The sequence below is a fragment of the Oncorhynchus nerka genome, linkage group LG15 (assembly GCF_034236695.1).
Source record: "Oncorhynchus nerka isolate Pitt River linkage group LG15, Oner_Uvic_2.0, whole genome shotgun sequence".
Lineage (NCBI taxonomy): Eukaryota > Metazoa > Chordata > Actinopteri > Salmoniformes > Salmonidae > Oncorhynchus > Oncorhynchus nerka.
In genome coordinates this window covers 88621230-88646571 of record NC_088410.1, presented here as the reverse complement: position 1 = coordinate 88646571, position 25342 = coordinate 88621230, and the positions used below count along the sequence as shown (strand labels likewise).

Below are 25342 nucleotides of genomic sequence, written 5' to 3'. Positions count from 1 at the left end.
ATAAAACCGGTTTAGATTGTTGACAAAATATAAACTATATTTTTTCTCCAATGTTTATTGGAAACATATATACATTTACACAATGAGCACTTGTTGTCGCTCAAATACAGTTTGCAGTTGTTGGTAGCTAGCTACAGAATTTTTTGCCATAAAAATCTGTCAAAACACCTCAAAACAAGACATTGTATAAATAACAAGATGAAACTAGCCGAGACGAGTCAATTACGATTCCCCACATGGCAGTTTCGTGTCATTGTTGATAGCTAGCTACCTGGTCATCCATAATCGCAACAAGAGATTATTACCCCATTATTAAAGTGTCCATATCCTTTTCGTGACGTTGTCAGCTAACGCAGCTATGTGATTCATCTCTACACTCAAGAGTCAATGACAGAAAATGGGCAGTCCGACAACTAGCGTAAAATTCCTCTACAGATATAACAATGAGACATATATTTCACTGGATGTATAAATGTGAGCATCCGGTGTGCGGTTCCACTCACTACCAAATATGGTAGTGCGGGGAAGCATACTGGCGGGCTGTGGGAGAAGTTGGAACGATATGGATTTTGGCCGAAATTTTGCAAATCTTTTCATCAATTAAACATTTAATCTCAATACAATTTCTGTTCCCAAAACTAGAATCTGTTATGAACGGAACGGACTAAGTTTTGTAGCTTCACCATTTGCAAAAGTTTGTAAAAATCGAGTTGTTTAGGCGTTGCGTAAAGGAAATATGCAGATGTTAACTAGAACGCGCCAATAGGATATTTCTAGCGCGTGCTTGGCTCTGCTCCTTGCTTGTTTTGCCCACTCTGACTCATTTGTTGTTATTGGAAATGACAAGTTCTGGTCTATCTTGGTTTCCTTAAAAATATTTGGCTCCTGCAATCATTTTGAGACTGCAGCGCGGGTTGTATGGTTGATGTCCAGTTATTTCCAACCCACATTTTTTAACAAAGTCTCACTCTCTTCTTGATCTTGTATTAGGATCTAGGACTAAAAAAAGCCTCTGGAATCATGAGTAAAGTGCAAGGTGGGATGAAATGCGTGAAATATCTCCTTTTCGTTTTCAACTTCATATTATGGGTAAGTGTTGGTCCTACTATTGATAAATTAATATACAGTTATTCAATCATAAACAAGGTTGCATGTGTGCATAATTGATCGTGATTGCGGATGCATTTTGCAGCAAGTGAATCTCTCACGCTGGTTGAAACCGATTCATTTATATTCTTATCTAGGTCTGGGGGGAAACTTCATTTCGTTTTAGATCTGTCTCTGCAATGTTATCTGATTTTTATCAATATAACTCGTTTCTTTTTTCCACGTATGTTGTTACCAATAGTAGTCTTATTCTGACGGATGAGATAGGACTTCCTCACACATACACACAAGTTCTGTACACACGCTCTCTTTCTATTCTCATCCTTCTTTAACCATGATGTGGCACATTGTGCCATCTGAATTTCATGTGTAATGTCAACAAAATGTGTGAATTAACTATGTTAACAACTATTATATGTCTGCAAAAAGTATGTTCAAATTAAATTTTCAAATCAAATCGTATTTGTCACATGCGCCGAATACAACAGGTGTAAACTTTACCGTGAAATGCTTTACTTAACAAGCCCTTAACCAACAATGACGTTCAAGAAATAGAGTTGAGAAATTATTTACTAAATAAACTTTAAAAAAATAAATATATTTATATATATATATATATGTGTGTATCAAAAAGTGACAAGAAAATTGAAAAAAAGAAAATATTTTGCTGTAGAAACTGTTATTCCCTGATGTGAGTCAAACATAGCATAGGCCTATGAATTTGTTGCAGAACTGCAGTTTGTGTCTATATTTCCAACATAGCTATCTATGATAATAGAGATCCTATTAAATAACTAGATGGGATATGTCATAAAACCTCATAGTTCCAGAATGGTGTGGAAAAGGCAGCCATATTGGTCAGGGAGACATCCAAACCTGTCTAATTGGAATGAATGGCAGTAGAGACATAATCTTGATTTTTCTTATGTAGGAAAATAAAAGTAAGGCATGTGATATATCAGAAATTGTGTAATATAATTATTGTCAACCTACAATATTAAAATAGTTTCCACGGGTTTTATACCAATTTTCCAATAGATAGCCTAAAATATGTAAACAGACCATACATGTCTCCATGTTTTGTTTCATTGGAAAGCTGTGAGTGCTATTATATAATACAATATCAGTACTTGTTGCATTTACAACTTGTCTAAGTCCTATCATCAACTGATTTCAGCCAGTGTATATGGCTGTGGATGGACTGCATTCTTTTAATGGAATGTTGGGATAAACTTCTTCAAATCAATCCCATATACTATGATCTTACAAAACAAAGGTTTTAAATTCTCTAGTTCAGCAATATTAAAAACAGTCAAATGCTTCTCAAAGATGCCCTCTGGTGGTTAAACTAGCACTAACTAGCATTAATGGCAACAATGGCTGACACTAAAATAACATGCCATAGAATTCTATGGCTGCCCGCAAGCTGTGCTGCAGTACGACACAACTTTAAAGGAAGAACCACTGTAGTCCCAGTCGGTATTAGATAGAACGTTGCGGCCCTACCCGCCACATGATCTTTTTCAAACACAATTTTCTTGTTGTCTGCTTTCTTGTCTGCTTCTTTTAGTCAATTACAAAACTACATTCAAGAAAAGTCCAACATGTCTAAAGATAACTATCAACAGTGCCTGCTCTCAGGCGTTCTCACTACCTAAACGTAATATGATAGGGCTTCCCTCATGCCCCTTTTCATGATGGTGCTAGCGGCCACGTGAGTGAGTGTTAGCTAGCTACCGACCGGAACATTAAGACCAAAAACACAAACATACTATAAAACTACAAGCAGTGAGTGGATTTACAAATGGACAATACTAAACAAGTTAAATGTCTTACCTGTGGTGAAATGTTTTCCACACTCATAGCTACGTGTGTCCTGCTTGGACACCGGGTCACCACATTTCCCACTATCCCACTCTGAATAGCCTGAAGCCACCGGGCTCTTCTCGCAGGCCCTATTTCCCTATGTAGGAGCATTGTGAACCGCAGGCCCTATTTCCCTATGTAGGAGCATTGTGAACCGCAGGCCCTATTTCCCTATGTAGGAGCATTGTGAACCGCAGGCCCTATTTCCCTATGTAGGAGCATTGTGAACCGCAGGCCCTATTTCCCTATGTAGGAGCATTGTGAACCGCAGGTCGGGATTTTTGACCTGCTGGAACAACAGCTTTTCGGCACATTTTGTTATTTCTGTATAACAGAAAATTAGCTATGAAGTTGGCTCTTTTACACTGGGGGTCAATGGGAAAAAAATGTTTGTTTCCCTCAATTTGTGGGCGTGGGTGAATATCGACTCAGACTATTAGCAGTGAATTTGAAACATTTATGGAATCATTCCTCTAAAACTGGCTAGCTAGCTATCAAACATACAGTGCAGATAAATTCTTAAAATGCATTATTTGTATTTTTTTATTTCACCTTTATTTAAACAGGTAGGCCAGCTGAGAACATGTTCTCATTTACAACTGCGACCTGGCCAAGATAAAGCAAAGCAAGATAAAATACATGAACAAGACGCATGCATACTTGCCGAGCACATGCACGTGTTTACATGCTGCAGGTGACAGAAATCTCAACGCATTGCCAGCGCTTTAAAAAACGTAGGATATATTGTCTCACATTCTTACCGACCAAAAGGACCAACTGTATGGACAACCTGTACAGTACGTTAAAATATTATTTATTCTACATTCTGGCTTGTAGAGGTTATGAGAGGAAACGCTCATTTCTGCCCGAAACATCGGGTTTCCATGCCAATTTGCTAATGGACTTTTAGGCCTTTACTCGAAGAATAGGGGAACAATGCTATGAGATAACATCTAACAATTGTTGTCACATTGCTAAGATATGTGTTCATATATGAAGTTTTTAACCTGTTTTCATATTGTTTTCTAAAAGTACAATTTTTGACCAATGTGTCACATTTCTGAAACTGAAATACAAATACATTGTTCTTGATGATATACGTAATATTATGGATATTAGAGTATCTCTATTCCTGACTTTACGATCTAGAGCTCTCTGCCCACGGTAAGACAATTGGTCGTCCCCAGAGTGGTGTCACTTCATCAGACAACAGCCCTTTGTGCCCAGTTATGGAGACAAAAGCAGCAGCGTTGTGAGCTGAGCCAATGAGGGCAGGGTCATAGTGGTGAGGAGAAAGCCAATGAGGGCAGGGTCATAGTGGTGAGGAGAAAGCCAATGAGGGCGGGGTCATAGTGGTGAGGAGAAAGCCAATGAGGGCGGGGTCATAGTGGTGAGGGCGGGGAGAAAGCCAATGAGGGCGGGGTCATAGTGGTGAGGAGAAAGCCAATGAGGGCGGGGTCATAGTGGTGAGGAGAAAGCCAATGAGGGCGGGGTCATAGTGGTGAGGAGAAAGCCAATGAGGGCGGGGTCATAGTGGTGAGGAGAAAGCCAATGAGGGCGGGGTCATAGTGGTGAGGAGAAAGCCAATGAGGGCGGGGTCATAGTGGTGAGGAGAAAGCCAATGAGGGCGGGGTCATAGTGGTGAGGAGAAAGCCAATGAGGGCGGGGTCATAGTGGTGAGGAGAAAGCCAATGAGGGCGGGGTCATAGTGGTGAGGAGAAAGCCAATGAGGGCGGGGTCATAGTGGTGAGGAGAAAGCCAATGAGGGCGGGGTCATAGTGGTGAGGAGAAAGCCAATGAGGGCGGGGTCATAGTGGTGAGGAGAAAGCCAATGAGGGCGGGGTCATAGTGGTGAGGAGAAAGCCAATGAGGGCGGGGTCATAGTGGTGAGGAGAAAGCCAATGAGGGCGGGGTCATAGTGGTGAGGAGAAAGCCAAAGAGGGCGGGGTCATAGTGGTGAGGAGAAAGCCAAAGAGGGCGGGGTCATAGTGGTGAGGAGAAAGCCAAAGAGGGCGGGGTCATAGTGGTGAGGAGAAAGCCAATGAGGGCGGGGTCATAGTGGTGAGGAGAAAGCCAATGAGGGCGGGGTCATAGTGGTGAGGAGAAAGCCAATGAGGGCGGGGTCATAGTGGTGAGGAGAAAGCCAAAGAGGGCGGGGTCATAGTGGTGAGGAGAAAGCCAAAGAGGGCGGGGTCATAGTGGTGAGGAGAAAGAAGAGGGCGGGGTCATAGTGGTGAGGAGAAAGCCAAAGAGGGCGGGGTCATAGTGGTGAGGAGAAAGCCAAAGAGGGCGGGGTCATAGTGGTGAGGAGAAAGCCAAAGAGGGCGGGGTTATAGTGGTGAGGAGAAAGCCAAAGAGGGCAGGGTTATAGTGGTGAGGAGAAAGCCAAAGAGGGCAGGGTTATAGTGGTGAGGAGAAAGCCAAAGAGAACGAGGTGGTAGTGGACACAGCTTGAGGCTGAGACACCATGGGCTGCCCTGTCTAGGTTTTAGCTGTAGGCACAGATGTAGGATTAGTTTACCCTCTGCCTATCCCTCTGCTTATGCATCCCCATTAGGGGTTTAAAATGTAACACTGACCTTAGGTCAGCGTCTTGGGGCCGTGTCTGCTTTGGCTGCCCCTCTACATGGTGCTCTGAAGGCCAAAGGCCCCAGAGGTTAAAAGCGGACTAGTTAGCATGTGTTACTTTTTTATTACAACATAATACCATTAGATTTCCACTATGTGCAGTAACGGTTGAAAACAACTGGTTATGGTGTATGTATTTTTAATGGGACACAGAGGAAACACAAGGGCTGTGGTTAGTTGTGAAGTCAATTATTTTCGTACTGGCTGTTCCTTTTAATGAAAACAGCCATTTTTGACAGTTGTTTTTTTTCTGAGTACAATGTTTTATTGAAGAGTCTGCCCAAGAGTATCTGCTCAGCCTCTATGTAAGGCCAGGCAGCACACGGATGGAATACCACCGTGTATCTGGTAAGGCTGTCATGGGGATCAGTGCTGTCCTGATCTGTTCTCAAGGTCAACTCCAGACAATGTTATTGTTAATAGACACCAGTCAGTCTGAATCTCATCTATAGTATGCAACATCATGCTCTAATAAAGGTTTAATGGTTCATGATGACATAAAAAAGGAATGTATACAATATTGTGCAGAATGGGTTAATTGATTGTCAATGTGTTGCATTGTTAAACAGTGAATATCTGTATAACAATGTTGATGATTAATGAATACATGTATTTATTTATTTCCACTAAATGTTATACAGTGAATATTGGTGTATGTTTATGCTTGATCTCTCCTTTTCTGCACCCCAGCTGTGTGGCTCATTTGTGTTGGCAGTGGGATTATGGCTGAGGTTTGACCCAGAGACAGTCCAGCTCCTGACTGGAGAGGAAGCCCCCGAGACCTTCTTCATAGGTGAGTCCAGTTCACAGTGAGACCAGGTGCCCAGATCAGCTGAACACCCTCCCAACTGTTCTACTGGAATTAGTTACCAGTCTCGTGTTTAGTACGTCATAACATAACCATAGCAAAATGCTAACATCTCCTCTGTTTCAAAATAGGTTTTCAAAAAATGTCCTTACATTTCCTTGTACGGAACACAGCCCAGCTACCTACAATGTTCACTAGGGTAGGAATACGTTTGAAGTACAGTATTTCATGCGTGGCTATCTTTGTGTTTGTTGAAGCATTTCCCATCAACCTGGTCCTGTTTTAATCTCACAGGAACATACACTGAGTGTATAAAAGATTAAGAACACCTTCCTGATCTAAAGTTGCATCCCCTTTTGGCCTCAGAACAGCCTGTGTTTGTCGGCATTCGACTCTACAAAGTGTCAAGTGTTCCACAACACATGTTGACTCCAGCGTTCCACAGGGATACTGGCCCCTGTTGACTCCAATGCTTCCCACAGTTGTCAAGTTGGCTGGATGTCCTTTGGGTGGTGGGCCATTCTTGATACACATGGGAAACTGTTGTGTGAAAAACCCAGCAGCGTTGTAATTCTTGACACACTCAAACCAGTACGCCTGGCACCTACTAACATACCCCGTTCAAAGGCACTTAAATGGTTTGTCTTGTCCATTCACCCTCTGAATGGCACACATACAGTACACTAACGTTCAAAAGTTTGGGGTCACTTAGAAATGTCCTTGTTTTTAAAGAAAATATATTTTTTGTCCATTAAAATAACATCAAATTGATCAGAAATACAGTGGAGACATTGTTCATGTTGTAAATTACTATTGTAGCTGGAAACGGCAGATTTTGTATGGAATATCTACATAGGCGTACAGAGGCTCATTATGAGCAACCATCACTCCTGTTTTCCAATGGCACGTTGTGTTAGCTAATCTAAGTTTATAATTTGAAAAGGCTAATTAATCATTAGAAAGCCCTTTTGCAATTACATTAGCACAACTGAAAATTGTTTTGCTGATTAAAGAAGCAATAAAACTGTCCTTCTTTAGACTAGTTGAGTATCTGGAGCGTCAACATTTGTGGGTTCGATTACAGGCTCAAAACACCAGTCTCAACGTCAACAGTGAAGAGGTGACTCTGGGATGCTGGCCTTCTAGGCAAAGTTGCAAAGAAAAAGTTGTATCTCAGACTGGCCAATAAAAGGAAAATATTAAGATGGGCAAAAGAACACAGACACTGGTCAGCATCCCATTTCCATTTCCAGCTACAATAGTCATTTACAACATTAACAATGTCTACACTGTATTTCTGATCAATTTGATGTTATTTTAATGGACAAAAAAATGTGCTTTTCTTTAAAAAAACAAGGACATTTCTAAGTGACCCCAAACTTTTGAACGTTAGTGTACACAATCCATGTCTCAATGTTTAAAAATCCTTCTTTAACCTGTCTTCAACCCTTCATCTACACTGATTGAAGTGGATTTAACAGGTGACATCAGCTTTTACCTGGATTCACCTGGTCAGTCTATGTCACTCAGTGTATATGCTATGACAGGAATCTTAACTTTTTGATGGCTTATTCTATTAGAGTCAGCACTCAATTGCCTGTGGGTCATCATCCCCTTTTAGGACATAATCACAGGTTTACTCTTGCAACAACAAACATATTTCCCACATGAGCTCTTTGAAGAGAAAGTGCTTGGAGGGGCATTTTCCTGAGCGTCCAATTAAATGAAAACGATAACAATAACATTCACACAATGCCTCTCAACGTTCAGTATTAAGTACACTTCAGTTCAGTGTTCCATACAATAGCATCTCTCTCAATGGGTCTCCACCATGGAAATGAGTAGAATGCAGCCTATTCTTGTTACTCCCACTTAGAGCATGACCTAAAATGGTGACTTCACTTCATCAGCTCTTCACCATGTCTTCACCCAGTCGGCTGCTGTCCTCAGGGTGCTCTGAGGCTACAGTCTCCTAGTGACCGCCACTCCCATCAGCCAGAAAGTCATGATATCATCAAACAGTGCGTCATTCATTGCACACTGTGATCAAATCAAAATCAAATCAAATCAAATTTTATTTGTCACATACACATGGTTAGCAGATGTTAATGTGAGTGTAGCGAAATGCTTGTGCTTCTAGTTCCGACAATGCAGTGATAACCAACAAGTAATCTAACTAACAATTCCAAAACTACTGTCTTATACACAGTGTAAGGGGATAAAGAATATGTACATAAGGATATATGAATGAGTGATGGTACAGAGCAGCATACAGTAGATGGTATCGAGTACAGTATATACATATGAGATGAGAATGTAGACAAAGTAAACAAAGTGGCATAGTTAAAGTGGCTAGTGATACATGTATTACATAAGGATGCAGTCGATGATGTAGAGTACAGTATATACGTATGCATATGAGATGAATAATGTAGGGTAAGTAACATTATATAAGGTAGCATTGTTTAAAGTGGCTAGTGATATATTTACAACATTTCCCATCAATTCCCATTATTAAAGTGGCTGGAGTTGGGTCAGTGTCAATGACAGTGTGTTGGCAGCAGCCACTCAATGTTAGTGGTGGCTGTTTAACAGTCTGATGGCCTTGAGATAGAAGCTGTTTTTCAGTCTCTCGGTCCCAGCTTTGATGCACCTGTACTGACCTCGCCTTCTGGATGATAGCGGGGTGAACAGGCAGTGGTTCGGGTGGTTGATGTCCTTGATGATCTTTATGGCCTTCCTGTAACATCGGGTGGTGTAGGTGTCCTGGAGGGCAGGTAGTTTGCCCCCGGTGATGCGTTGTGCAGACCTCACTACCCTCTGGAGAGCCTTACGGTTGAGGGCGGAGCAGTTGCCGTACCAGGCGGTGATACAGCCCGCCAGGATGCTCTCGATTGTGCATCTGTAGAAGTTTGTGAGTGCTTTTGGTGACAAGCCGAATTTCTTCAGCCTCCTGAGGTTGAAGAGGCGCTGCTGCGCCTTCTTCACGACGCTGTCAGTGTGAGTGGACCAATTCAGTTTGTCTGTGATGTGTATGCCGAGGAACTTAAAACTTGCTACCCTCTCCACTACTGTTCCATCGATGTGGATAGGGGGGTGGTCCCTCTGATATTGACATCTGGTGTCAACTTCTTGATTTAATCCTAGTTAAATGCAGTAAAAGAAGATCTGGATAGATGCCCAAGCTTTGGGATGATGTATGCAATGTAGCTGGTTATGATAACACTATCAAGTTAATTTTGGCTTTCAATGCAAATGTCATACCAGCGCTTGCCTGGGCATCCAAACCATGTGGCACAAAGAGAGCTTCTTACCCAACATGGTGACTTCTGAGTTTGGTAATATGCTCTTAGAAAAAAGGGTTCCAAAAGGGTTCTTCGGCTATCCCCATAGGAGCACCCTTTTTGGTTCCAGGTAGAACAGAACCCTTTTGGCTTCTACCTGGAACCAAAAAGCATTCTCTTAGGGAGACAGCCGAAGAACCCTTTTAGGTTCTAGATAGCACTTTATTTTCTTCTAAGAGTGTATTGGCTGTAGCCAACAATACATGCATAACCATGTGTTCTTATCCATTTAATTTCACATTTAATGTGGAGACGTTGCAACGACAACAAAAAAATCACTACGATTGATCATTATTTTATCATATTGCCTTGGCAACACAAGACACATATTATCTTGGGCTGCATAAGAACCATAGGAGAGAGAAAGGCCTTATTGCAGCTGTCCCGACGAGACAAGACCAGACTGAACAGACAGAGATAACATAGAGGGGCAATATGCAGCAATCTCTACGGATGATTCACTTTCCATTCTGTCACTTCTGTGTCTGTCTAAGCTGAGACAAGCCTCTGGTAGATTTGCACACTGAATCTACACACTGTAGATTTGCACACTGAACTCTCAAAGATTTGCATTGCCCATTGCTATTCTCCACCAATGCTGGGCCAACACAGAAGTGCAAATGCTTAGATATGGCAGATATCGATAAGGATGAGTGCTGTACATGTGTTGGGAAGGCCTCTCTTATCAACGTCGCTAGCTTTGTTTGTGTAAAGCAAGGCACCTGTCTTGTCTCATGGTGTTTTCCATTGCTAAGCAGGAGATAAGCTTTGAGCTCAGCCAGCCCTCTTGTTCCCAGTTTCCTCCCTCAACCACAGCGCAGCCACAGCGGACTGTTTCGCCACACCTCCTGTCTATTGTTCTTAAGCAACGAAAACAACCTTAGCGCACCACGGCCCCAATGTGGTTTAATTAGGCAGCCATAGCAGTTCCTGCCTGTGTCATTGATTAAGCCCTGAACACGAAGTATGGGGACTGCCCTGGTGTACCATTACTACCCTATCACAGGGCTGATAATGAGAGGTGTACGAAGGCAACACAGGGCTGGAAGTTAGGAGTATGGGAGGGCACCACAGGGCTGGTAGTGAGGGGTGTGGTGGGGATACCACAGGGCTGGTAGTAATGGGTATGGGGGGGAACCTCAGGGCTGGTAGTGAGGGGTAAGGGGGCACCAACAGGGCGTGTTGTGAGGAGGACATCACAGTGCTGGTAGTGAGGGAGGGGGCCATCACAGGGCTGGTAGTAAGGGAGGGGGCGTCACAGGGCTGGTTGTGAGGGGGGCGTCACAGGGCTTTTAGTGGGGGGAACATCACAGGGCTGGTAGTGAGGGAGGGGGGGACATCACAGGGCTTTTAGTGGGGAGGGACATCACAGGGCTTTTAGTGGGGGGACATCACAGGGCTGATAGTGAGTGGGGGGGACATCACAGGGCTGATAGTGAGTGGGGGGGGACATCACAGGGCTGATAGTGAGTGGGGGGACATCACAGGGCTGATAGTGAGTGGGGGGACATCACAGGGCTGATAGTGAGTGGGGGGACATCACAGGGCTGATAGTGAGTGGGGGGAACATCACAGGGCTTTTAGTGGGGGGCATCACAGGGCTTTTAGTGGGGGGACATCACAGGGCTGATAGTGAGTGGGGGGGACATCACAGGGCTGATAGTGAGTGGGGGGGGACATCACAGGGCTGATAGTGAGTGGGGGGAACATCACAGGGCTTTTAGTGGGGGGAACATCACAGGGCTTTTAGTGGGGGGACATCACAGGGCTTTTAGTGGGGGGACATCACAGGGCTGATAGTGAGTGGGGGGACATCACAGGGCTGATAGTGAGTGGGGGGAACATCACAGGGCTTTTAGTGGGGGGCATCACAGGGCTTTTAGTGGGGGGACATCACAGGGCTGATAGTGAGGGGGGACATCACAGGGCTTTTAGTGGGGGAACATCACAAGGCTGGTAGTGAGGGGAGGTGATTATCTTTCCTACTCAATGTGTTGAGAGGGGTAATGTTGCTCAAGCAGGGGTGGAGCAGCTAACGACATCCACATGCCTCTGAAAATGAGTGTTGTGTTGATGAGAGACCTTGTAGAGAAATGTACTGCTGCAAGTTCAGCAAAGATGTGCGTTGGATTACCTTAGCAACACCAAGATATTCAGGGTATGCAAAATATATTCAATCAACCGAGAGGCACTTTGAATAATGTGCAATTAGCACTTTGAAGTGGAAAAGTACCTTGTTTTAATGTCACTTTTCACAACTGTCAGGATTTTGCATCTCCTTTCAGCTCCTGTATTTTCTACATCGAACACTTCAGAATGTTAACATGTTAGCTGTATTATATACGGGATATTCCTACACTTCAGAATGTTAACATGTTAGCTGTATTATATACGGGATATTCCTACACTTCAGAATGTTAACATGTTAGCTGTATTATATACGGGATATTCCTACACTTCAGAATGTTAACATGTTAGCTGTATTATATACGGGATATTCCTACACTTCAGAATGTTAACATGTTAGCTGTATTATATACGGGATATTCCTACACTTCAGTTTGCAGTTATCTAGATTGTGTTGCTGCATGGTTTGGTCCATGTGCAACAATCTTTGTTAATGCTGTCACCATCTGTTGATTCACTGAACCCCCCCCCCCCACTCACTCTCTGTCTATCTCTCCTCAGCCGTGTACATACTGATTGGTGCAGGTGGGGGAATGACGCTGGTGGGATTCTTTGGTTGCTGTGGAGCTGTGAAGGAGTCACAGTGTCTCCTTGCGTCGGTGGGTAATTGGTGGGAGTTTTACCTTAGGTACCTGTTCAGTGGAATGCAATTTTATCTTAGCTCTACCCAACCATTTTGAGTCAACACAAGCCTCCCACTTGGCACAGACGTCAATGCAATGTCTATTCCACGTTGGGTCATCATAATTTCATTGAACTGATGTGAAAACAATATTGGTTCCACCAGTGTGTGCCTGGTGGGCTTCTCTTATGAGTATACTGTCAGCAGGCCCTGAGTTTTTACTAACCATATGTCCTGATCTGGGAAAACTCCTGGCCATATGTACAGGATACTGTATGGTAGGCTATGCATTAAAATGAACTGGGTGGTTCGAGCCCTGAATGCTGATTGGCTGACAGCCGTGGTATATCAGACGGTATACCATGGGTATGACAACATTTCTTTCTACTGCTTTCGTTACGTTGGTAACCAGTTTATAACAGCAATAAGGCTTCTCAGGGGTTTGTGGTATATGGCCAATATATCACGGCTAAGGGCTGTATCCAGGCACTTGCATTGCATTGTGCATTAGAACAGCCCTTAGTCGTGGTATATTGGTGATATACCACACCCCCTCAGGCCTTATTGGCTTAATATGTCACTGCCCTCTCTGTTTTGCAGTTCTTTGCCTGCCTTCTTGTAATCGTTGGTGCAGAGGTTGCTGCAGGTGTGTTTGGATTCATGAGCAAAGACAAGGTATATCCACTCCAATCAATGTTCTGATATTAAACTTAAATGAAAGACAATTTATTGATACTGCAATCTCTGACTAATTTTAATTCATCCTTAATCTATGTTTTAGATCATTGAAGATGTTCAAAAGTTCTACAGTGAATCTATTTCAGAAGGTTCTGAAAATGCCAACCGGACGGCAATAGCAGCAATTTACCACACTGTTGTGAGTTAAACTACTGTTTTCTTTATGCTCTCATTAAGTACTTATTGATCATGTCACATTGTCAATGTTGTCCATTTCTATGTTTTGATATGCTATATTTATTTGTTATATTCTGTTTTTATTTCCATTTGTAGCTGAATTGTTGTGGGGACTCCGTGACTAACCCGTCTCAGTGTCTTCCTGGTGATGAAGACCTAAAGGTACAAACAACTCTTCTTTGTGCTCTCCTGCTGCAGTATCATATATTCCTCTAGGTGGCAGTATAACACCATTGAAAACAACATGGTTTACCGTAGTTCCACTTCTTGTCTCCTTTACTGTCTGATAGCCATTACTTTAGGCCGGCTGTTATCTATTTTACCTAATTTCAAATTAGATTATTAATACCTAGTTTTATAGGCTAGTTATAGTACAGTAGTACCTATAGCTGTGCTTAGATCATGGGTTTCATAGATATTGTGTGCTCTATAGAGGCTAATGAAGATACCCTAATGTTCTCTTATTAAGAAAAAGTGAATAAAGGTATTGTAAGTGACATTATGCTATGTGTGTTTCCAGAACTGTCTGAATGCAATAACGGACTTTTTCAATGAAAAGCACTACATTATCGGATATGTGGGGATTGGTGTTGCAGGTGTAATGGTAAGAGTCTTACTGACACTCAGGCACAAATTACATTATGTTACATATGGTAACTCATTATATCATTATTTACAAAATATTACCAAAAATCTGCAGAAAACTGTATTACAAGCTTATAGTCGACTAATATAGTTTTTTGTTCTCTCAGGTCATTGGTATGATCTTCAGTATGGTCCTCTGCTGTGCAATTCGGAACAACAGGGAGGTGATCTAGAAAGACCCAGTAGCTCCAGCCTTACCCCTCCCACCCTGCAGGCTTAATACCGACTCACCAGCTCTTTATAATCACAATGCCTGAACAAGGAGGGTACATCACATCTGGGATGGAGGACAGGGGAGCCCTTTTTAACACAAACATTCAAGTCCGGGGGTCAATTTAGTGGTGCGGGTGTGATATCACACACTGAAATGTTGACAGGGATTTCCCTGTCCCCTGGACAGAGGCAGTTAGACCAGAACCCCTCTCCTCTGGCATCTCCTCTGAATAACTGGCCTCTTACTGCACTCCTCTCCAAGCACAACGTGGCTCAGCATCGGGCACTACTCTGAGACATCCCCCACGGTTCTCATCCTCTAACACTGCCATGTTCATGTACCGTCTTCCTCTTTGACGCAGGAATGTGATGGCTGAGGAGCATTGCTGTATACAAACTCCTTTGTGTGCTGTTTTTAACCTTATTTATTCAATGTCTTGTAACCTCAGTTCAAGGGTTAATTTTGTGTACAGAGCTACTGTAGTCGTACGTTGTGTGCTTGTAAAGTTGTATTTAGGTCAGTAATCTTAACTTCAGTCATTGAGTTTTACATAACTGTTGTTGGGACTTGCACCTACTGCATGCATCATACCTACTGTATGCATCATTACTCACTAAATGTCTCAAATGTGTATCTTTGTATAGACAAGCCCAAGCAATATATTCCTACCACAGCTGCATATTCTACTATCTAACTGTATGTTGTTTTCCTTTGCTTGGCCCATCAGCATACTGTTGCTCTGCTACAAGCAGACCCTGCACCTTGTTTTGGAAAAGAGCTGATTTCAACTTGACAAACATTCTGAATAACTTTTGTCATTAATATTCTGTGTCAGGAAGCAGCTACATTTTATGAAGCACTGTACTGTCATTATTTTAATGTCCAACCTGAAGTCTGGATGTTCAAGCCTTTTTGCATTGTCCTGTGCGAGGCCTCAGAGAACACGTGTGAACTGTTCCAGTGAGTTAGTGTATATTTTGAATGAATCTAGTGGGTGTTAATATTGTTTGCACACAGTTGGCCCACACGGTTGTAGATCCAGGTTATGTATGCTAATAATGTCAAACAAAAAAGACATTGAACGCTTTTATTTTATCAGCATGTCCATTTGGTCAAATGAAATCTGTTTTTATCCTATTTAAATGTTCATGGATCTCCCGTGAGAAAGCTAAAAGAAATTAGACTATTTAACCTAGTTAATAGCAGAAAGCTATTAGCTGTATTTGACAAACATTAGGGATGTGGGGGTGAGTTGATTGTTCACCCATCCGCAACCGCCTGACTATATGTGATAATGGTCAAATCTGATGCCCGACCCCAACCAGCAAATATAGAAAATGCACTGTACAGTTCCCATTTTTCGCTTGAACATTTATTTATTGACAAATGAAGTTTTAACATACAGGTGACCCCAAAGCTTAGGTTTACGCACTAATGCCAGGTAAAAAATAATGAAAAACCGGTAACACTACCGGACACCCAGCATCATAACACATTATGAAACGGTCATAATAACCATAATATGTAGTCATAATATGTCATAACAGCTGACATAACTTGTTATGACACATATATTTGAACCTGTTGTGACATATATTGCGTTATTTTATGGCTGGTTATGACACCTACATAAGTGTGTCAAAACCTACCACACAACGCAAAACATTCCATTACACCATAGCCTACTCTTCAACAGCATGTTTATGTTAAACAACACTTTCTGAAATTGACCATATTCAAATAGTGTTGTAATTGGGCACACATTGCTGTCAGACTTGCACCTACCCCAATGCTCTCTTTCTGATGACAGGGATGAACGCAGGAACAGATTTCAGGAGCAGGACAAGACACCCTCTTTTTGGCTGATGACTGACATAAGGGCATGCACATGACAGGCCTATATGGTTTATATGATTATGATGGTCATAATGATTCTTGAGTGTCATTAAGTATCTTTTTTACAAGTTAGTTAAAATATGATGAAAAAAACATGACTGTAAATAATTCACAACAACAAAGGACTTAAGAAACAAACTTTCAAACGAAAGGAAACTTCTTGACAGGGAAAAAACACATTTGAATAAATATGGGTTTTGACAATTATGTAGGTGTCATAACCAGCCATAAAATAACACATATGTCACAACAGGTGTTATGACCATATTATGTCAGCTGTTATGACAAACTACATGACCAAAACCAAAAGTATGTGGACACCTGCTCGTCGAACATCTCATTCCAAAATCATGGGCATTAATATGGAGTTGGTCCCCCCTTTGCTGCTATAACAGCCTCCACTCTTCTGGGAAGGCTTTATACTAGATGTTGGAACATTGCTGCAGGGACTTGCTTCCATTCAGTAACAAGAGCATTAATGTGGTCGGGCACTGATGTTGGGAGATTAGGCCTGGCTTGCAGTCGGCGTTCCAATTCATCCCAATGGGGTTGAGGTCAGGGCTCTGTGCAGGCCAGTCAAGTTCTTCCACACCGATCTCGACAAACCACTTCTGTATGGATCTTGCGTTGTGCACGGTCTTGTCATGCTGAAACAGGAAAGGGCCTTCCCCAAAATGTTGCCACAAAGTTGGAAGCAGAGAATTGTCTAGAATGCAATTGTATGCAGTAGCATTCAGATTTCCCTTCACTGGAACTAAGGGGACAAGCCCAATCTATGAAAAACAGCTCCAGACCATTATTCCTCCTACACCAAACTTTACAGTTGGCACTGCATTGGGGCAGGTAGCGTTCTCCTGGCATTCGCCAAACCCAGATTAGACCGTCGGATTGCCAGATGGTGAAGTGACTCATCAATCCAGAGAACGGGTTTCCACTGCTACAGAGTCCAATGGTGGCGAGCTTACACCACTCCAGCTGACGCTTGGCATTGAGCATGGGAATCTTAGGCATTTGTGCGGCTGCTCGGCCATGGAAACAAATTTCATGAAGCTCCCAACGAACAGTTCTTATGCTGACGTTGCTCTGGAGGTAGTTTGGAACTTGGTAGTGAGTGTTGCAATTGAGGACAGATTAATTTTTGCGCTTCAGCCCTCCGCGGTCCTGTTCTGTGCGCTTGTGTGGCATACCACTTCACGGCTGAGCCGTTGTTGCTCCTAGGCATTTCCACTTCACACTAACCGCACTTACAGTTGACCGGTGCAGCTCTAGCAGGGCAGACATTTGACCAACTGACTTGTTGGAAAGGAGGCATCCTATGACGGTGCCACGTTGAAAGTCACTGAGCTCTTCAGTGAGGCCATTCTACTGCCAATGTTTGTCTATGGAGATTGCATGGCTGTGTGCTCGATTTTATACACCGGTCAGCAACAGCTGTGGACAAAATAGCCAGATCCACTAATTTGAAGGGGTGTCCAGATACTTTTGTGCATATGTATATTATGACATGGTAATGAGTGTCATAACGTTATGGCGCTGCGTGTTAAGTCAAGTGCGTTAAACCTCAATGTAAACTAGATGAACTGCACAAGAAGTATACATGTATAGATTTTTTTTAAATACATTGTTCTCTTTATTCAACCCGCCCTTCAGCCACACATTGCATGAACCTAAACCTGCCTGTCCCGTGGATATAACAGTCAGGACTGCAGGTTGTGTGTCAACCTGGGCATCACTTAAATACATACAAATCAAAATTAGACATACAACATAAAGTGATGTAACAGTCATTTCCTTTGTTAGATGACCTGGTGCAGATAGCGTCGGTGATGCTATTTGGCAGGCTCAGTCAGTCTGAGAAAAATGCCAATCCACTCAGCTAAGGCAAATACAAAACCATGTGCATTACATTTAGGGGCATGTCATTAATAAAATAAACAAAATTATGGCCATAAACTAAAATGATTGAACTTTTGTCTATAGCCCTGAAGTAACAGACCACTTCACAACCTTACTGTATATGTATGTATAAATATGCATAATATAAATTATTCAAGTATTTAAAATGTAAAAAATAAACTAAGATGTGAGTGTCTGTGGCAGCAAACCATGAGGTTTAGCTGTGGAATAACCCCTAGGTGCTTGGTCCCTCTGTCTCAAACTAAACCTCAGTGAAATGCGAGTTGAAGAGATTTCTTTTGAAAAAAATGTTAAAAAGCTAATTCTAACGTGTTTCTTTAGCCTTCTCAATCGACCACAGTTAAATTAACAATTCAATTGTGTCAATCAGACTGATAGCTTGAAATCACATGACTGCGAAAACATGACAGAGGCTATGAAATACCTTCACAAATGGAGGCTGAGGGGAGGACGGCTCATAATGTCTGGAATGGAACAAATGGAACTAAACACATGGAAACCCAGTGTGTATTTGACACCACTCCAGCCATTACCACGAGCCCGTCCTCCCCAATTAAGGTGCCACCAACCTCCTGTGACCTATACACATCTTTACACCACACTATGGCATTCAACCAACAGCACAAAAGTGGAATCATAAATGATCAAATATTTTTTTAGATAAACAATGGATAAAGAAAACAAAAAATGATGAAAAAAACGTTCCGTTGTTGTTTGTGTTGAAATGGCCCCTCACAGAGGGAGAGGAACCAGGGAGACTCCCCAGCCAGTGCCACTGCTGCACTTCAGCAAACTGACACCTTCAAGTGCAATCGTTGTTCACAGCCCATTAAATAAGCCAGGAAAATATTTGGAGGAAGTGCAGTACAGCTGTTAGACCATACAGGAAGTCAAGAACTATAGAATGTTTTTTTTTATTTTCTCTTTTCTAGGATCCAAAGCTCTGACAGACACCTCAGTCTTACGTAGTTTATTTTTTTCCGTACCAAATACTGATGGAATATAGCTGCCAGTATTTTGCTGAGATACTTCTTCATGTAACGTGTGAGAAAGTCCCATGTAGAGCCAGGTAGTGTTGGTCTTGTCTCATGCAGACAAGTAGTTGAAAGGTGACTGGTCCAGAATGAACTCTCCGATGCCAATAAAGTACATGACCTGTGCAATGCCGAAGAGAGGAGCGATGACCAGCGCCCTGCATCCTGCTCCCTTCAGAAAGGCAAAGGGACCCTCCTTACGCATGATCTTACTGCAGGGAGAGAAAGGAAATAAAACACTGCTTGAATTTCAGGAATGTGTGTAAATCAATTTTTAGAGCACACTGGTTGTAAAGTTGCAACGAGTTCAAAGTCAGGGAATAGCACGATTAAAGAGTGACTCTACCTGACGCAGTCAACCACACCGTTGTAGCTCTCCTCGTTGGCCCCTTTGCTCAGAGACTGCAATCTCGTTTTTACAACTGAAATAAACGGGAACTTGTTAGACCAGAAAAAAAAGAAGAAAAAAAATATCCATCCGCTAGCTTAATAGAAGTGGGTCACAAATGGAGACAGATTCCAGACTCACCATCACAAGGATTGACTGCCACAGCTGCAGTGGAGCCAGCCAGACAGCCAGACAAGAAAGCCCAGTAGAAGGGTGCGGATTCATCTCGAGATGGCTGGCCCAGCCGGTTAAGGTGGGCAAACAGTGGGAAGTAGACCATGGAGAAGGGAACATCTCTGAAAGACAAGAAGTATTTTACTGGTTTGTAAATCTGTTTTCTAAAGCCATTCCAATTTTTCTAGCCTAGCAGCCCCAATAAAATTGACTGCAGGCCTTTGACTTTACATGAATGTGTAAGAAGCCCTTACCTCATGAGGGTGGCCCCGAGGCCTTTGTAGAGGCCCTGGATGCCTTGTGTGTGCAGAAGGTCCCGGGCAATCTGGGTAGCAGACACTGCCCTGGCTGCAGGACTGGGCCCCACGTTGTAGGACCTGCTCAGTACTGTGCTAGTGGCAGCCAGCTTAGTAGGAGACTTCATGGCTGGCATTCTCTGCTGAGCCGCTGGGAGGAACAAAAAGACATGAATATTACTTACACAAGATATATTTGCCGCTGTAGGAATAACATGTAACATAACTTCCATCAATCAATACGGTGTACTTGCTTACCTAGCCTCCCTGCGTCCTGAAGTTGAATCTTAAGCATTTCCATAGGAGTCGTAATGACAACTTGGCATATGCCTGCACCACAACCTGCCAACATCTCCTTAAACACCGTCAAGCCTTTCCTGCAACAAGGAGTCAGAGGTTAGAAAGCATCCATGGGATAGGATGGGTCTCTTCAATGACTAGTTGGACACTTCATTATATATCTATTAGCTACACTGTACTCTTAAATCTACCGTCTTCACTGTCCAAAATGCAAACTGTAATTTACCCATTTTTGCTAAGATGCTGGCGGAAGAAGTCATTTGCAGCTAGTTTGATGGCCTTCTCAGGAGTGACCAAGGTCAGATTCACAGCAGCACCTGAAGACAAAACAATTGAACATTAGTTCAAACCTTAAAAATCATACATCAAAATGTGTTTACAAGGAAATGTTACAAATAAAAACATTCCCCGCCACCATCGATCCATTTAAGTATGCAATGCCATTGACTGTACAGTAATAGCTAGCAATCTAATACACACGTTTCTAAATTAAATAGACAAGAAGCACACAGGATGGCTGCTCTGGCATGATCATGGAGGGGGATTATTTCAAGCATAAGTCAACCTAATGAGTTACATTAAAACATGAGAAACATGATAAGAAGCAAGCAGAACAGGAATGCGAACAGAGATCAGACAACACTAGAGAAGGGGATGCAAAGAAGACAGTAAGTTCCAGGAGAAAATGAAAAAAGCTTAGGCTAATCTACTGGAAGACCAACTTCTCTTAAGAAAAGAAATGTGGGAAGAAGACTTTACATGAAGACATAGGCTAGCCTACATGCCAGTGGGAAATGGATAGACGAGAATGAAAGTCACCTTAGCCGCCATTACTACGACATACATTTTCACAAGAGCATTGTTTGGCAATGGTCACAAGTGTTGGCGAAAAGTCAGTAAGCGAAAGGAGTCGAAAGCAGAAAGAACAGGTTCACTGATATGAAGACATGAAGGAGCAAACTTTTGAACAAATGGGAAATGTTTGCCTCGTTGAAATAAAGCATTATTGTAAGAACCATTAAATGATTTGCCTTCAGTGTGGCTGTGCCATATCGGCTAGCCGTTCAATTTCCCAGGGGGACCCAGGTCTGTAACATGGAAAAAACAGCATTCCTCACACAAACGGAGTCCCATAAAATTAACTCCAACCGCCTCTCCACAAAAGACACTAGGCTATCTATGTACATGATGTTGCCCAACACAAATGTGTTTCATACAGTATTTAGTTTCAGTACAGCTAAAGTAATACATTTCACTGTGAACATTGCATCAATCAGGTCATCAATTGAAAATTAGACCATTCGCTTTTAAAAGGTTTGGAGAATATTCTACCATTTGTCATTCATTCAAATTTAAATAAATGAGTACAAAGAAACAAGCCAATTTCTAATGATGCATTTAAACATCACTACATAAGTACAATGCAGTGACAATCAATCAACTTTTGAGATCACATCAGAATATAATTACTGATATCAATAATGATAAACTACTGCATTGATTGTGATTGAACAGCAACTTGACTGCTTTCACTTTAAGCAAATAATTAAATCCAGATCAGTTATAGCTTAAAATTATTTTCTTACAAATCGGTCACAATTTCACTAATAACCCCCTTGTTGACTAAATATAGAACCCGTACTATAAAACTAGGACAAAACATGTAATGACTTACCTCTATACATGCCAAAGTATCCTTCTGATCGAACAGTCTTAACGAGGCAGTCCAGCCTAAGAGAGAAAACACAACATGTCAGAATGAGGGAAATTGATCACAACGTCTTCTTCCTCCGGGCTCGCGAGGGAGCAGATCCACCTACTCGTTCGTGTAGGTGGGGCTGTGACGGTAATGGAATTTTTGGTGAAGGTTATTTGTCAGGCAAATGACTACAGTCACCGTTTAGAACTGTTACAATAGCAACAAAAGTCTCATCACGTTGTAAAGAGTCCATGTTATGGCGGAAGCGGACTCGACCACAAGTGTCAATCTTTTTTAATGCCTAGACGTCCCGTCCTCAGTCAGATGTCTGTTCCACAAAATTCTAGAACTGCCTAGTTTTGCCTCCCCTCGTCTCTGCTTATATAAGCTGTTTGATGTAAACCAGGTTTATATCCATTTGCTGCTATCAGGTAAATTGTCAACTATTTTTCATGATGGACAATCCATAATCGGCAGTTACACAATTATACAATTACTGCACCAGGCCTATAGATAAAACAGACAGTCAGAACTAAGTAACATCAAGGGGTTTAGGGTAGAGATGCCAACTGAATGGGTGCACAGAGCAAAGGGAAATTTCCACTCCCCTCACACATTCCTCAGGATTACTCAAGGAAGAATGAGCCAATGACGGCAGTCGGTCGTCACAGACATGGGACTCAAAGCCGGGCACAAGTATAGGCTCTCACGACAGCAGCCGCACATCAAGATATCCCATCCTATATTAGTGTAATTCCATGTCCTTTGTGGTGTTTTTAAAAACGGTCAAATAAATGTAACTATCAAGATTTAGCTATGCAGCCACACAGCATGACATGAAAAGGGAGGACAGACTCACATGTTCTTGTAGATCTGATGACCTTGCCTCTGGTTCTGTAACCTGGTCTTTACAAGGTCGATGGGAAACACACAGGTGACCCCAACAATGCCAGCAATACCACCATTGATCAGTTTAGCGGGAAGGCTGGAAAAAATAAAACCGTTTGAGATTAGGTTCAGATTGGCATTACACACACACACCTTCAAGGCACTTGAAATAGATAAAACAAAGGATACATTTATGAAAACATTTTCCTGGGTTACTAACACTGAAAAAAAACTAAGCAACTCTCTAGATATTGCATATATTGAGTAAAAAAGTGAAAGACGCTCAAGACAGATGAGAAAGCCACAGTTACAGTACCTGATCTGCTGCTGGTGAGCCATGGTAACTTTCAGATAGGTAACAGATGTAGAACGGAACCGTGATATCTTAGCTAGTCGTAAGTCGATCGTAGTGGTCAGTAGATCAAGTGCTGATGAGCTGCTGCTAGAGTTCTGGGGAGGAAGAGCCAGGGAGATTATTTATATATAGACAAGCCTGTCAGAGTCCTGAGCGCGAGTACACACACGCAAAATTAAACCTAATACACACAAAGCCTATCCCACACACATACAGCAACATGCCCCTTGGATAATCTCCACCCACTCACACCTCAAAGGATCACGAGGGTTTACAACCTGCCTCTTATTGGAGATGAAAAGTGACTCAAAACACACTCAGTAACAGGAAGTCTATATTTGGGCATCAGTTTGCATGACCCTGAGGCATCAACTCCAGTATCTTTGGCACAGTTGCTAGGGTAAACGAGATTCCAGGTCAGGACATGAACAAGATTCAACTTGAGTCTAACTTGTAACTTTACTACACCCCAAACCAGTTTAATAATTAACTTTAGTTAGCTATTTCACTTTAATTTAAAGTTAGAATCCTTATTTGCTACATTAATTTTCAGACACATACACTATATACACTACACAATATATATACACACACACACACACACACACACACACACACACACACACACACACACATACACTGGTTGTTGAAGAATATTACTTATGAGCTTAGTTCAACTGTCATACCCCATCAGAACCCAAAATAGAAGCTTGTTTTACTCCAATGTTTGCAAAGAACTTAAATATTAAGCAAAGCTGCACAGTATAGCCTCAAAACATGGTTTAAACTATAGCTTATATCATGTATCATTGCACCACATACTAGATCATTTAGTAGAGCATGGACCTTGCAAAGCCAGGGTTGTGGGTTTGATTCCCACGGGGGACCATTACGAACAAGTATAAAAATGAATGCACTCACTACTGTAAATAGTTCTGGATAAGAGTGTCCGCTAAATGCATAAAATGTCAAATTAGTGGTTAGCTTTAGTTAGCTACATTTTTGCCAGCCCCACCCATTAACTTAACTAACTAGCTACTATTATATTACGTAATATTATTCAATAATAGCAAGAATGTTTCATTACGATTGCGCCTTATTTACTTAGCTAATTAAATGACCAAGTCTAGCTAAATTAGTTAGCTGTTATTTATACGGAAATGGCGTTTGCCAACGTTAATTCAGTATCTTCCGTATATGTATAACGTTGCTGTAAGATCATTAATCAAGTTTCTCTATGTATAAACATAATAATAATCATACTTAAAATTCGAATAGGTTGTTTAATTGCACTCAGAGCAAGCTAGTGTTAACTTGCTACCTAACTTTAACTAGCTAGCCGCGGCAGTACCTCTTTCAAAAATGCATTATAAGAAATTGAGCAACGATGACATAGAAAGTGTCAATCCCGTGATACATTAGCTAATAGTTATATTTGATAACGCGAAAGACACTCACCTGAAATAAATGTCAGATGAGATATGTCGTTCTAGTACGTAAAAGTATCGTCTGTCTTGTCGTTAGTTGTGAAACTTGCTGAATGACACTGGAAAATTCCATGACTTCATTAAATATGAAGGCGGGGCCATCTAGTCGCAACGAGAGTTCAAATTTATCCAATCGTCGTTTTCAAACGTACACATTGACGGTTAATTTGTCCTTTTATTTCGTTAGTTGTAAATACAACCCATGTTTATTTATTTTCCCTTTTGTACTTTAACTATTTGCACATCCTTACAACACTTTATATCGACCTAATATGACATTTGAAATGTCTTTATTTTTCAGGAACTTTTGTGAGTGTAATGTTTACTGTACATTTGTTATTGTTTATTTCACTTTTGTTCTTGAACTATTTCACGTGCTTTGGCATTGTAAACATATGTTTACCATAACAATAAATCCTCGTATTAAATTGAAATTGTAAGAAGTGGCTGGGATTAAAGGCTGAAGTTGCCCCTGGGTGCTGATCTAAGGTCAGTTTGGAATTTTCGTGAAGATTTGGGGATGGTAACATCAACAAGATTATTCATCCAAGATCAGTTCCTACTTACATCTT

The 25342-nt window shown here is 41.9% G+C and overlaps 2 protein-coding genes across 2 annotated transcripts; one reads left to right on the top strand and one right to left on the bottom strand.

The window, feature by feature from the left end:
- The first annotated feature begins 519 nt into the window (after positions 1-519).
- Positions 520-15015, top strand: LOC115118264 (CD9 antigen-like). Its single transcript, XM_029646841.2, has 8 exons — positions 520-1089; positions 6292-6394; positions 12442-12539; positions 13163-13237; positions 13344-13439; positions 13574-13639; positions 13998-14081; positions 14230-15015. The coding sequence occupies exons 1-8, from the start codon at positions 1021-1023 to the stop codon at positions 14293-14295; spliced, it is 657 nt and encodes a 218-aa protein (XP_029502701.1). The 5' UTR covers positions 520-1020; the 3' UTR covers positions 14296-15015.
- A 2819-nt stretch (positions 15016-17834) lies between these two features.
- On the bottom strand, positions 17835-24850 carry LOC115118266 (mitochondrial glutamate carrier 1-like). The gene is made up of 10 exons (XM_029646843.1): positions 24742-24850; positions 23245-23378; positions 22900-23025; positions 22017-22072; positions 20568-20658; positions 20300-20418; positions 20000-20192; positions 19713-19867; positions 19530-19605; positions 17835-19395 (listed from the first exon to the last, which is right to left on the bottom strand). The coding sequence occupies exons 2-10, from the start codon at positions 23265-23267 to the stop codon at positions 19236-19238; spliced, it is 999 nt and encodes a 332-aa protein (XP_029502703.1). The 5' UTR covers positions 23268-23378; positions 24742-24850; the 3' UTR covers positions 17835-19235.
- Between the last annotated feature and the right edge of the window lie 492 nt (positions 24851-25342).

What these genes read in the sequence shown, in the direction of transcription:
- LOC115118264 (XM_029646841.2), top strand. Translation starts at nt 1,021, where the DNA reads ATGAGTAAAGTGCAAGGTGGGATGAAATGCGTGAAATATCTCCTTTTC. An exon ending in CAGCAATTTACCACACTGTT is followed by an intron (nt 13,440 to 13,573) that starts GTGAGTTAAACT and finishes TTCCATTTGTAG; the next exon opens with CTGAATTGTTGTGGGGACTC. An exon ending in TTGGTGTTGCAGGTGTAATG is followed by an intron (nt 14,082 to 14,229) that starts GTAAGAGTCTTA and finishes TTGTTCTCTCAG; the next exon opens with GTCATTGGTATGATCTTCAG.
- LOC115118266 (XM_029646843.1), bottom strand. Translation starts at nt 23,267, where the DNA reads ATGGCTCACCAGCAGCAGATCAG. An exon ending in CAGCATCTTAGCAAAAATGG is followed by an intron (nt 20,419 to 20,567) that starts GTAAATTACAGT and finishes TCCTTGTTGCAG; the next exon opens with GAAAGGCTTGACGGTGTTTA. An exon ending in GGCAGTCAATCCTTGTGATG is followed by an intron (nt 19,606 to 19,712) that starts GTGAGTCTGGAA and finishes CGTTTATTTCAG; the next exon opens with TTGTAAAAACGAGATTGCAG.